The following is a 13,471-nucleotide window of genomic DNA, read 5'->3' on the forward strand; positions in this document are numbered from 1 at the left end:
TAAAGCCAGCACAATAGATAATATAAATTGAAACTGAGGCATTTGTTTTAACATCTTATCCATTTAATTAAATAATAAATGGACACTGAAGGGTGCGTCCACTAGTGATGGAGGATAACATGGGAGAACAAATGCTCCAGGTGGGGAGGCCATTATTCCACACCAAATGTTCCATTATTACACAAGAGGAGTCTGTATATATTTTTTCTTTTTTGTTTTTTTTTTTAAATAAGAAAAGAATATTAATGCCCCATATTTGACTGTACGTTTTATGTGCAAACCAAGGGTAAGCTTTAAAAAGTTCATTAGTCCTTGAACCCTTTTACAACAAGCAAACAATACCAGAAACTACATGGCATATTTAAAACTTCCATCTGTTAAAATATCAAAATCAAAGAGTTATTGACTAGATATGGCTTTTCATCCAGAGGAACGGGATCATTTTCTAAGCACTAAGGGTAAGGAGAAGAGCTCTTAAATCATCTGGTTCTTGCCAAATCCATGTCGAACTGCTTTCCAGTCCCCAAACCCTTGACGTGATTTTAAACTTGAAAAACTGTGAATCATCGCATGTTAAAAATGTGATTTCTCGGGTCCTTCGTGGGTGTGGAATAACACGGGGAAACTTAAGGCAAAGTTCTTCCATTAAGACATTTTCCGTCACTTCCTGTGGAAATACAAGGGCTTGGCATTCCCCGACTCCACCTTTGGTAGCTGGTCACTGATGATCTCCACCAGCATGGCTGGGAACTCCACTTTCAGGGCCTGTGACTCTCGGAAGGTATAGAAGCAGAATTCCAACAAGTCACTCACCAGCTACAAGAGAAAGACAAAGGGGAAAAGGAAGTGAATAGTCATACTTCAAGGTAAAATGCAAACAGACATCCACGGATTTTTTTTTTTTTAAGTAAATTACACAATTCTGCCTGATTAAATTTGACCAGTTTGTTCTTGGATGGAGGAAGGGGAGAAGGCTACAACTACACTTAACAATCCTGTTACCTGTATGAAATGGGGAAGAAAAGCTACAAAGTAGAGTATGATTAATTGAAATATAGATTAATAAAGTCAGTCACAACAGCTATTATAAACCTCAAGTTCAAATTTACAATGCAAAAATTATCTTTCTGAAAAAGATTGAAGTGTAACAAAGAGATGTTTAAACCAAATAAAAATTCAGTACAACCTAGATAATGTTAATTTGTGATTTTCTCAGTCACCATGCAGCTTGCAGGGCTCAGGTCTGACATCAATGACGTATATCACCATGAGTCCTATCTGGGTCTCATTTTCTAAATCTATAAAATGAGAAGATGGGTTCTCATATCTTATGATGAGACTCCCATAAGTCTTACTTCATTTACATTTCCTGGTGGGGCAGCTAGGTGGTGCGGTGGATAAACACTGGCCCTGGAGTCAGGAGGACCCGAGTTCAATTCTGGTCTTAGACACTAGACACTAGCTGTGTGACCCGAGGCAAGTTACTTAACCCTAGTTGCCTCATCAAAAAAAGAAATCACATTTTCTAGCAAATGTATTCTTTAAAGCACCTATTTTATGGCTCCAAGCTCTTTTTACTTTTGAGTTCTTAAACTGAGGTTTGGATTTGGAGTCAGAGGACACAGGTTCATGTGTAAGCCTGCTAAGGGTTTAACACTGCCCCCTCCCACGAAGCCTCAGTTTTTCCATTTAGAAGATATGTTGTGTTAAGGTTCCTTCCAGTTCTAAGTCTGTGACATTATGAATCTACATGCGGATATGTGCGAGGGTATCACAAGACATTTTTTCCCTCAAGGGCTGATTCACAGGAAACCGTTTCACTTGCACTCAGGCTTGGATCTGGTGTGTGTGAGAAGAAATGGTGCCAAGGTTACTAAGGAGAATAGTGTGGACAGAAAGTGATCGCGACCTGACTTAACCATGTCTGGATACCTCCAGATACATGCTGTGGGTTGCTTGTGGATGGCCCAACACACGTCCATCAACATTATGGGGAATTCAAAGTACATGTTCTACTAATGATGGATGAAATCTAAACAAGATTGGGAAACATTGCACAAAATAAATAAAAATACAACATAGATAATGTTAATTTGTATTTTTTCTAAGTAGATAAGTGGCCTGCAGGAATCAGTTTCTATTTGAATTGGACACCACTGGTGTAGACAACAGAGAATACCAGGTTTAAGTTGTTCTGTCCTTGGCTCTGAAAGACATCATGAAGTCTGAGAAGTCACTTACTCTTTTGGTCTTACCAAAGAACAGTAATTCCACAAATGGGACACAGCAGCCGCAAGGATCCCATTATGGCTCAACTCATGCAGACTGGCACTAGCTGTGCCGATGGAGATTGAGTGGGAATCATCCTTTGTTACTAGGGAGCTGTTTGAGCTGTCTGCTTTTCTGTCTCTTTAGTTTTGCCCAAGCTGTTTCACTGCCTTATCTGTTTTGTAGAGTTCTTACTGGTCCTTCAAGACAGCTCCATTCCTTCCACTTCCATAAAAGTGGAGCACAGGAGAATGAAGTTTGGACTCAGAAGCCAAAAGCCTCTGCTCACATTCCCACAGTAAGTCACTGCTTTAGTTTCCACTTCTATAAAATGGGGCTAACATTTGAACTCTCCTTGTACAGAAAGCTGTATTATATAAATGTGAGCTATTCCACAAATGGGTCTTCCCTGACCAGCCCAGCCTTAAGTGACCTCCCCACTCTCTACCACCACTCATCACACAGCACCTTGGGGCATATTTCATGGTAGGAACTAGCTTTCCCCTGACTTCACAGTTATATCCAAGGGAACCTCCTGAGGTGGAGAGGTTCAGTGACTCGTCTAGGGGTGCACAGCTAACATCTACTGGGTGGTCCTGACTCCTAGTGTAGCAATCCATCCAGCATTATATGCTGCTTGTTTGATAGTAATTATGGTTTGAATTTTTACTTTACTTAAATAAGATTCATATTGGGATATTTTTCTCTCATATCCATTCCCTTCTCTCCCTTCATACCACAATCACCCTAAATACAGATTATTGTCATAGAGGCCTCCTCATGGATTCCCTAGAGTCAATCTCTCCCTTTTCTAATACTTCCTTCAAACAGATGCCAGACTGACATTCCTCAAGCACAAATCTAACCATGTGGCTCCCTCTTGCCTCTAGGACAAAATCAATACATCTGTGTTTGGGAATTAAAGTCCTTCACATGTTGGCTCCAGCCCACCTTACCAGGCTACAATCTAGCCCAAATGACCTCCCTGCTATTCCTCCTTCACCTCCAGCACCCTTCGAGATGCCTTGCCTAAAAGCCCCAGTTAAAAGCCCTGTCTTTGCTAAAATAATTATGAATTTATTTTGTATATAGTGTACAGTTGCATATCTGTAAACAGTGACAATGTAGTATAATGGAAAGAGCATTTGATTTTAAGTCAGAGAACTTGGGTCCGAATCCCAGGTTTGCCATTCATTTTTTCTGGGTCTCAGCTTCTGAATGTATAAAAATGAGGGCCTCTGAAGCCTTTTCCAGCTTTAAATCTATTACCCTGTTATCCCAGGCTGTAAGTTTCCCAAGGACAAGGGTTCTCCATAGTACAAGGCACATTTTATGTGCTTAATAAAAAAACAAAAACAAAAACTAATTGACTTAAATTCTTAGATGCAAATTAAAGAAAGCAGGGGAGTTAAGTGAATTTGTCTGCCTTAGTGGCATTAAGTAAATATTCAAAAACACTTAATGTAAACAAAAACTTTCCCCTGACCCTTGTTCAGAATTCTCCTTTAGTACGTCAGGGTACAAAACCTTGTCCATATTTAACTTCCATTTAATGTTTATTCATTTTCCTTCACCTCTTGCATTTTGTCTGTACTTAAAATGGGTATGCTTTGGCCACTCTTCAGATTTTAGAATTTCAAATCATCATGTATTGTGGCAAGGAAGGAGCTGAGGCAGATGGTTCTAGTGCCCCCAACCAAAACCCTCACCCCATCTTCCTGCCACCTGGATGCCTTCCGTGCCATGAGACAAATGGGGGTTGGGTGAAGAGTCTGAAGCAACAGCATTGATTTCCGCAGTCCTTTACAGGCAGATACCAATTTGAGAAGGCAAACAGGAGCACTAATTATAATCAGCAATGATACAGTATCATTAGACATCATAGAAAGATTTGAAAATGGAGATTTCTGTCTTCTAACTCTACGAAATGCATCTGTTTGAATCCGAGGGAAAGTTAGGCAAAGTACCATGCATGACTTATCCCAGGCTGATGGGTGACAGCTGGTGCTAAGTCAGAAGAGCATGGGCAAGGTCACAGTGTAGAGCTGTGGCACTTTGTATGTTCTAACAAATGAGAGTATCTAGGCTCTAATTAGTACATTTCCCCCACTGCAATTCATTGAATCATTGCTCCCAACGGCCATGCACAGCTGGCAACCCCCACCCTCCCGTCTGTGGATGCTGCTTTACTGAAGATGCACGCGAGTCTAAATGATAAGCAGGGACCTCCAGGTCCCGCCTTCTTCACCGGCCCCGTGTCTGGCCACCATGCCGCCAAATGCCACAAATTTGGGGTGAAGGCTGCTATTCGCTTCACAGTAATGTTGTACAATCATTTAGAGGATGACAGATCATCAGACTTACTAAAACAATCTCACTGAAGCCTGGCCACTAATGCTTGGTATGTTGCACTAATTTCTCTGAAATGATTTGCTGTTTCCAAAATCTGCACATAATTAGGATTGATTCTTTGGGTAAGATGAATCAGAGGTGGGGAAAGGAAAAGATATGGGGACAACTTTATTTTTAAAAGACCAGAAATTTTGCCAGATTTATTTTGGAGGGTTTAGAAGAGTTTCTAAAATAGTTCTAATATTCTCATTTAGCTAGATATGGACTAATATTATTCATTCCCACTGGTCCACAAATAGCATTCTGAACATTTGAAAATGGCTTGCAATAATTAGAGAGTTTTAATGAATAATCTCATTAATAATCTTAGAACCCTAAAGTCCAATTTCATATGAAAGTAGCATTTGTCTTTTTGGTGGGACTTGTTTCTCTGTTCTAATGAACCAAGGAAAATCACAAAAGCCTACAACCTTATTTTTAGTGTCAACTATTATTCCCTTTAAACATTTGACCATAAATATAACCTTGAACAAGAGGAATAAATTCTAGTTGTTCCTTACTGGTTCTCTTCTCAATAGTCAAGGCCTGAATGGCATTTGACTGGCACCTACTGTTACAAACATAGATCTGACCGTCTTTTGTTTGTAAGCATGCATTTTAGTGGGGAGGCAAAGTGGTGCCGTAGAGTACAGAGCACCAGGCCTGGAGTCGAGAAGACTCATCTTCCTGAGTTCATATCTGGCCTCAGACACTCACTAGCTGTGTGACCCTGGGCAAGTCACTTAACCCTGTTTGCCTCAGTTTGCTCATCTGTAAAATGAGCTGGAGAAGGAAATGGCAAACTACTCTAGTATCTCTGCAAAGAAAACCCCAAATAGGGTCACAAAGAGTCTGACACGATGAAAAAGTGACTGAACAACAACATATATTTTAGGAAACAAGCTTAAGGTCTCCCTATATCTTCCCAAAGATTAAAAGGAAAAAAAATGCAAGAAAGAATGCTCCTTACTAACAGAGATGATAAAGATGCTGTGACATTTCTTAGCAACATAGCCAAACTGGACTATAATGAATGTGACTGCCTTCAGTGAATAAGCTACATTTGGAATGTAGTTTCCTTTTAGAAACTTGCTTGAGTTTATCAATTTACTTGATAACTATGTTTAATGGAAGGATGAAATTATATTAAAACTGTCACTGGGGTTGTGGGGTCAAAGAGATGTAAACTAGATACTTGCCCTAATCCTTACTAATTCTTTAAACATCACCCCCCCCCAAGAAGCATTATGTACCAAATAAAATATTATATTGGAGCTAAATGCAGAGGACAAAAAAGAGAAAACCTCAACTAGGTAAAAACCTTATTAAGAAACAATGGAAAATAATTCTTAAAAAATTCAGTCAGCACCCCTGACCCTCCAACAGTCCAAAGTGACCCAAAAATACTGAAGTGGAGGGAAATCTCTTGGAAGAAAAGTAAAAGGCAATTCTTTTCTTTAATGTGATCTCATATAAAAGCCAAAGCCATTTCTCAAAGCCTGGATGCACACAAACAATTTAAGGATCATGAGTTCCCCAGAAGAACATGATAAATCAAACCAGAACGCTGCGATGAAGGAAATATACAAAAAAACAAAGTACCTATTGAAAGAATCCAGATAGCCTTCCAAATAAAGCAAAACTGCTTCAAACTTCAAGATATGATGGTTAAATTTAACAATTTTAACAACAGATAAATTCTGCAAGTGGCCAAGAGAAATGCTTTCACATATAAGAAAAGGAAATCTGAATAACAATATTATTTCACATCTGCTAGATACCACAGAAGAGAATGAGGATTAGAAACAGCAAAGACGTTCAAGCTATAACTCAAAATGAGAGATTTGTAGTTTTTTTTCTCCCCAAGAATGCTTTTTACAAACATCTCAAACAACAGAAGCACAAGATGGGTAAATAAATTTACTTGCCAAGGAAATAATAAATAATGAAATATATTACCCCATGTTTTTTGGTTATTTAAAAAAAAAAACTAAGAGGTATGAAGTGGCATCAAGATGGATAAGTGAAAAGTTACAACTTTGAAACCTCTCCCACAAAACAACCACAGAAAACACCAAACAGAATTCTGAGCAGGAAAGTCAGGAACAAGTCGCAGACAGTTATATATTCCCACCTCAGGGCAGCTTAGGAAGACAGAAAGAGAAGTCTGAGGATACCAAGTGGAAGCTGGCCAGTGAGTGGCACAGTGGAAGTGGCACCACGGCCCAGGGATGGTAAAGGGACTGAACACCTGATCTAAAAGAAAACTCGGGGGCTCTTCCTGGGTAAGGTGCAGAGAATGCAAACCAAGAGGGCAGTGAGTGATTAGACCTCTCCCTGGATCACAACACTCTGGAGGCACCTAACACCTACACTCCTCCAGATCACGCTGTGAAAACACAAGGACATAACAGAAGCTCAGGCCACACATCCTCCCTCCTCCACCCCTGCTGACATGAATGGAGCCCAATCAACACACCAAAATTTGTGGGATTCTGCCAATGTAGTACTTAGGGGGAAATTTTATATCTCTGAACACTTACCTTAATCAAAGGAGAGATTAACAAATTGAAAGCTAAAAAACTAATGAATAACAGAGAACTAATGAATAAAATTAGGAGCTGGTTTGTGAAAAAAAAAACAATAAAATAGATAAACAATTGGCTAACTCAATTAAAAATAAAACCAAATTACCAATATAAAAAAAATGAAATGGGTAACAAACCAATGAAGATGAAATTAAAGCAATTTTTAGGAACTTTTTTGTCCAATTTTGGGCCAACAAAACTAACAATCTAAATAACATGGATGAATATTTACAAAAATACAAACTGCCCAGATTAACAGCTGAGGAAAGAGAGAACATTTAAATAACCCTATCTTGGAAAAAGAAATTGAATTGGCCATTAATGAGATCCCTAAGCAAAAACCAAACCAAAACCCAGGACCAAACAGATTTACGGACAAATTGTACCAAATATTTAAAGAAGAATTAATTCAAATACCATATAAACTGTTTAAAAATAGACAAAAAAGGAGACCTTCCAAATTCCTTCTAAGACACAAATATAGTTTTGATACATAAACCAGGGAGAGCAGAAATAGAAATAAAACTATAGACCAATTTCTCTAATGAATTCTGATGCAAAAATTGTAAATTAAATATCAGCAAGGAGATGACTGCAATCTATTACAAAGATCATGCACTGGGACCAGGTTGGATTTATACCAGGAATGCAGGGCTGGTTCAATTATCAGGAAATGTCTAAATATAATTGATCACATCAATAATAAACAACAACAACAAAAATCATGCAGAAAAAGCTTTTTGACAAAATATAATACCCATTAAAAACATTAGAAAGCATAGGAATAAATGGACCTTTAAAAATTATAAATAGCATGTGTCTAAAACCAAGAGAAAACATTATCTAGAATGAGGATAAATTATAAGCCTTTCCAATAAGATTGGGGGCAAAATAAGGATATCTATTATCACCATTATTATGCAATACTGTACTAGAAATGCTAGCTATAGCAATAAGGCAAGAAAAAATATTGAAGGAATGAACAAAGGCAAAAACTTATCATTTTTTTCAGATGATATTATGGTTTACTTATAGAATCAATTAAAAAGTTGGAACAATAAACTTTAGCAAATGTTCAGGATATAAAACAAACCTATATAAATTATCAGCATATATATATTATATATATATAAAAATATGTATATAACCAACAAAACTCAGCAGGAAGACAGAAATTTAAAATAACTGCAGATAGTATACTTGTCAAGACACATACAGAAATTCTATTAACATAATAACAAAATCCTCTTTACCCAAATGAAGACAGATCTACACAACTGAAAAATGTTAATCAATCAATGGAATAGATTAGGTACACAATATACAAAAGTAAATAGTCCAGTAACCTTTGATAAACCTTAATAAACCAATAGATCCCAGCTACTGGGGCAAGAACTCACTATTTGACAAAAACTGCTAGGAAAAGTGAAAAGCAGTCCGACAGAAACAAGGCATAGACTGATCTATTTCGCACCATGCGCCAAGATAAGCTCAAAATGGGTACATGATTTAGACATAAAGAGTGATGTAAGAAAATTAGAGAAGTATGCAACAAATTATCTGTCAACTCAATGGGAAGAGGTTTTTTTAAATTTTAAATGAAAAAATTTTGTACAAACAAATCCAATACAGCTAAAATTACAAAGAAAGCAGGAAATTGGGGGAAATTTTTACATTAAGTTTCTCTAATAAAGGCCTCATTTCTCAAATATATAGGCAACTAAGCAAAATATATAAAAAAGAGCCCTTTCCCAAATGACAAATGGTCAAAGGTTACGAATAGGCAGTTGTCATATGAAAACATGCCCTACATAACTCATAATTAGAGAAATACAAATTAAAACAACTCTAAGGTACCACCTCACACTCATCAGATTGGCTAACATTAAGAAAAGAAAAATGACAAATGCTGGAGACATGGAAAAATATGTACACTAATGCAATGTTGGTATGGAGATGTGAACTGATTCAACCATCCTAGAGAAGAATCGGGAACTATACCCAAAGAGCTGTGAAATTGTATACCCTTTGACTCAGCAATACCACTACTAAGTTAGTACCTCAAAGAAATTTTATAAAAAGGAAAAGGGCCCATATGTATAAGAGTATTTATAGCAACTTATTTTTTGTGGTTGTAAAGACTTGGAAACTGAGGGGATGCCCATTATCAGGGAATGGCTAAACAAGTTATGTTACATTGTGATGCAATATTATTGTTCTGTAAGAAATGATTGAAAGGGATGATTTCAGAGAAATCCTGGAATGAGCTGATGCAAAGTAAAGTGAGTAAGAACTAGGAGAACATTGTATAAAGTAACAGAAATAAAGATAATCAGCTGTGGAATTCTTAGCACTTCTAACTCGTCAATACAATGATCCAAGACACTTTCAAAGGACTTAAGATGAAAAATGCTATCCACCTACAGATAGTGAACTGATGGACTCAGAGTGCAGACTGATGCACATTTTTTTTCTCTTCCTTTATTTTTCTTGCTTGCTTTCTTTCTTTAGTTTTGGCAACAAGTCTAATGTGGATATGTTTTGTATGACTTCATATGTAAAATGGGTATCACATTTCTTGTCTTTTCATTGAGTTGGGGGGGAGAAAATTTAGAACTGAAAATAAAAATAAAGAAAAAAATAAGAGACTGATATATGGAGTAAATAAAACATAAAAGAAAAAAAGGATCATCAAGAAAGAAAACGCATATCCTCACACACAATGAATAATGTTGTAAACAGAATTTAAAGAAGCAGGTTAGAGTAGCATAATTGAAGTATCATAGATTAATTGCCATAATGCCCCAGTAGATGAATAAATGTAGGGGCAGATAGGTGGCGCAGTGGATAGAGCACTGGCCCCGAAGTCAGGAAGACCTGAGTTCAAATCCGGCCTCAGACCAAACACTTGACACGTATTAGCTGTGTGACCTTGGGCAAGTCACTTAACCCTGATTGTCACACCAAAAAAAAAAAAAAAAGATGAATAAATGTAGTCTCTGAGTCAAAACTGTATTGTAGGGATGAAAGTGATTTCTGGGCCCTTTTTAAATCCATGGAGAAGAATAATCATCATAAGAGTATACGGGGTAGAAACAGGTTTTGTGATTTGGTACACAGTAATTCCAACCCTGAAGTATTGTTTCTATAAACATTATTTCCTTCAAGAATTATTACTTTTAAGAATAGGACACAATGTAAAAAAGAGATGAAAGATCTCTAAAGGAAATTATATAGAAATCAGTTAGAAAAGTCATCTTATGCCTAGTACTTCAGAAGGTTTAACTCTGAGGAAAACAAAAGAGATTAAAAAAGGAATAAACAAGGATATAGGTTACAAATTAGAAAAGAAAATTTCAGGATAGTAATGGAAGAGAATTAATGAAGAGAACAAAGCAATTTTTTTTATAAAAAGGTACAGAAAAACTATATCCAGAAAGTCAATGAAACAGGTATGCCCTTTGACCCAGTAATAATAGTAGTAAGCATATACCCCAGAGAGATCAAAGAAAGATATGAAGGACCTATATACACAAAAAATATTTATAGTAACTTTTTTTTTAGCAAAGAATTGGAAACTAAGGGATACCATCAATCTAGGGAAATGCCTAAATAAATTACAGGAAAAAGAAGGTAATGGAATGTATTGAGCTCTATGAAATGACAAAAGGGATGGATTCAGAGAATCCTGAAAAACATGCAGGAAATAATCCTAAAGTGAAGTAAGCAAAACCAGGAGGGCATTTATACAATAGCCATAACACTGTAAAGAAACATCAGGGAGAAAGGGGTGGTAAAAATGATGCCAGGAAAAAAAGAGGCTTGTGATTTTATATGCGATCTTCTTTTTATATGGAAACATTCACATTTTTATTTGTCAAGTTCAGAGCCAAAAAAAAATTATTTCTAAAACAGACAAGGAAAACCAACAAATATAAGAAATTGGAGGGGGAGGAGAAGAGGAAACATTTTGAACTAACCATTAACTGAGAGGAGGGAAAAAAGAAAGGAATAATAAGATAACTAAGTAAATAAAAGAAAGAAAAATAAATCAATTTAAATAATGCTCTAGAAATAAGGAAAAGGTTGACAAATGGGAGTAGGGAGCAAAGGGCAAAAGAAAGCATGTGGGAGTGGGTTGCATCAAAGTAGTTTAAGCAAATTCTTATCCCTAAAAGGATCGATGAATCAACTGATGTAAATTTTTCTCTTCCTATTATCTCTTATTTTCTTTCACTTACAGATTGAAAAATATAATGCTAATTGATGTATCTTATTCCTCAAGGTATTAAAATTCCGGCACCTTTTAAGGTTAAGAGAAGAAGGAAATTAAAACAAATCTTAAACTAAAAAAAAAACACTAGAGACAAAGATGAAGAGAAAAACAAATCTAACAGCCCACAATCACTTCTTTACCAAAAAAAAAAAACCAAAAAACAACCAGACATCTAAAAAGCAAAGGCTCAAAATTAATGAAAAGACTCAATGGACTGAAAATGACAGGCTGGAACAAAATTTACTATGCATCATGATAAAATAAAAAAAAAACAAAACAGGAATGGTAACAATGTTATCAAAACAAAACAAAAATAAGCACAGTATCAAGAGACAAATAAGGGAATTAGATTATGTTCAAAAAATAAACAATGAACCAACATAAAAATATATGGCATAGCACCTAAATTCATAAAGGAAATTTAACAGAAATGTACAAAAATAGGTAACATAGATGACATCAAGAGGAGACTTTAATATTCTTCTCAGATATGGGCAGATCTAACAAAAAGGTAAACAAAAAGGAAAATACAGAACTGAATAAACTTGGACAATTAAAAGCTACAATTTATGGCATTTTCTGAAGGGACTATTAGACAATATATTTCCAGGCTTTATTTGGCACTTTCACAAAAGGAAATCACATTTTATGGCACAGAGAATTTGCAGATAAATTTGAAAAAAGGAGAAATATTGAGCATCCTTTACAGATTCATAAAATAATAAAACTAGTATTCAATACTTCATACACAAGCAAAAGAAACACATAAATGGTGACTTAATAATGAAATCCTAAACAATCACAGAAATAATTACTAGCTATGTGAAAGACAATGATGATGACGAGACATATAAAAGGAAGTCACATTCAAAACTGCTGAAAAATACATAAAATATCTAAGGCTTAGTCTACAAAAGCTCACTTAATACTCACTGCCTCGGTACAAAATGCTCCTTAAAGAAATAAGGAGGGGCGGTTAGGTGGCGCAGTGGATAGAGCACCGGCCCTGGATTCAGGAATACCTGAGTTCAAATCCAGCCTCAGACACATTACACTGACTAGCTGTGTGACCCTGGGTAAGTCACTTAACCCCATTGCCTAGGGCCCCCCTCCCAAAAAAAAAAGAAATAAGGAAAAAAGTTAAATAACTGAAGAGAAATTCAGAGCTAACAGCTGTACTATGTCGATATCATAAAAACAGCAATACTACTATTAACTACTACTAACTACCAAAGTTAATTTATAGCTTTAATGCTATGGACTGATCAAACTATTGAAGTGATAACTTTACAGAACTAAGAAAAACAAAACAAAATTCATTCAGAAGGACAAAAGTTCTAGAAAATCAGGATAAATAATAAAAAAGGTATTAATGAAGTAGAAGTAGATCTCAAACTATCATAAAGTAGTAATTATCTAAGCCATCTGTTACTGGATAAAAAATAAATCTTTGGAAGAGAGTATATACACAAAGAAGAATCAGAAATAACTGAACTCCATAACCCATATTTGATAAACCCTAAAACATGAATTGCTTAGGAAAGAGCTCTCTTAATTGACACGAATGACTGGGAAAAGTGGAAACATTCTGGCAGAAATTAGGTTTAGAGCAGTATCTTATGCCATATACTACAATAAATAAAAAAAGTGTGACCTAAATATGAAAGCTTATTCTACACAAAATTAAAAGAGATGATCATGTGTATTTCACAGCTAGAAACATAGGGTGAATTCTTAAGTAAGACACAGAGGTGATAATAAAAGTTAAGATAGATAACTGTGATTACATGGAATTAAAAAGCTTCTGCAGAAACAAAATTAATGCAACTAGGACAAGAAACGAATTGGTCAACTGGGAAAAAATCTTTATATCATATATCTCTAATGATGGCTTAATATCCAAAATACAGAAAGAAAGAAGAGAAACATATGACCAACATTTACTAAC

The 13,471-nt window shown here is 35.9% G+C and overlaps 1 protein-coding gene across 4 annotated transcripts in view; it reads right to left on the reverse strand.

Moving 5' to 3' along the window:
* Positions 1 to 10: 10 nt before the first annotated feature.
* NR3C2 (nuclear receptor subfamily 3 group C member 2) overlaps positions 11 to 13,471 on the reverse strand; it is a 375,105-nt gene continuing 361,644 nt past the window's right edge. For all 4 annotated transcript variants that reach the window (XM_027866801.1, XM_027866799.1, XM_027866798.1 and 1 more), the window contains exon 9: positions 11 to 816. In XM_027866801.1, the coding sequence (XP_027722602.1) occupies positions 661 to 816 (156 nt within the window). In that variant the 3' untranslated portion in view covers positions 11 to 660. The remainder of the gene's footprint in view (positions 817 to 13,471) is intronic.

The sequence above is a fragment of the Vombatus ursinus genome, unplaced genomic scaffold, assembly GCF_900497805.2.
Source record: "Vombatus ursinus unplaced genomic scaffold, bare-nosed wombat genome assembly UNPS02014784.1, whole genome shotgun sequence".
Taxonomy (NCBI): Eukaryota; Metazoa; Chordata; class Mammalia; order Diprotodontia; family Vombatidae; genus Vombatus; species Vombatus ursinus.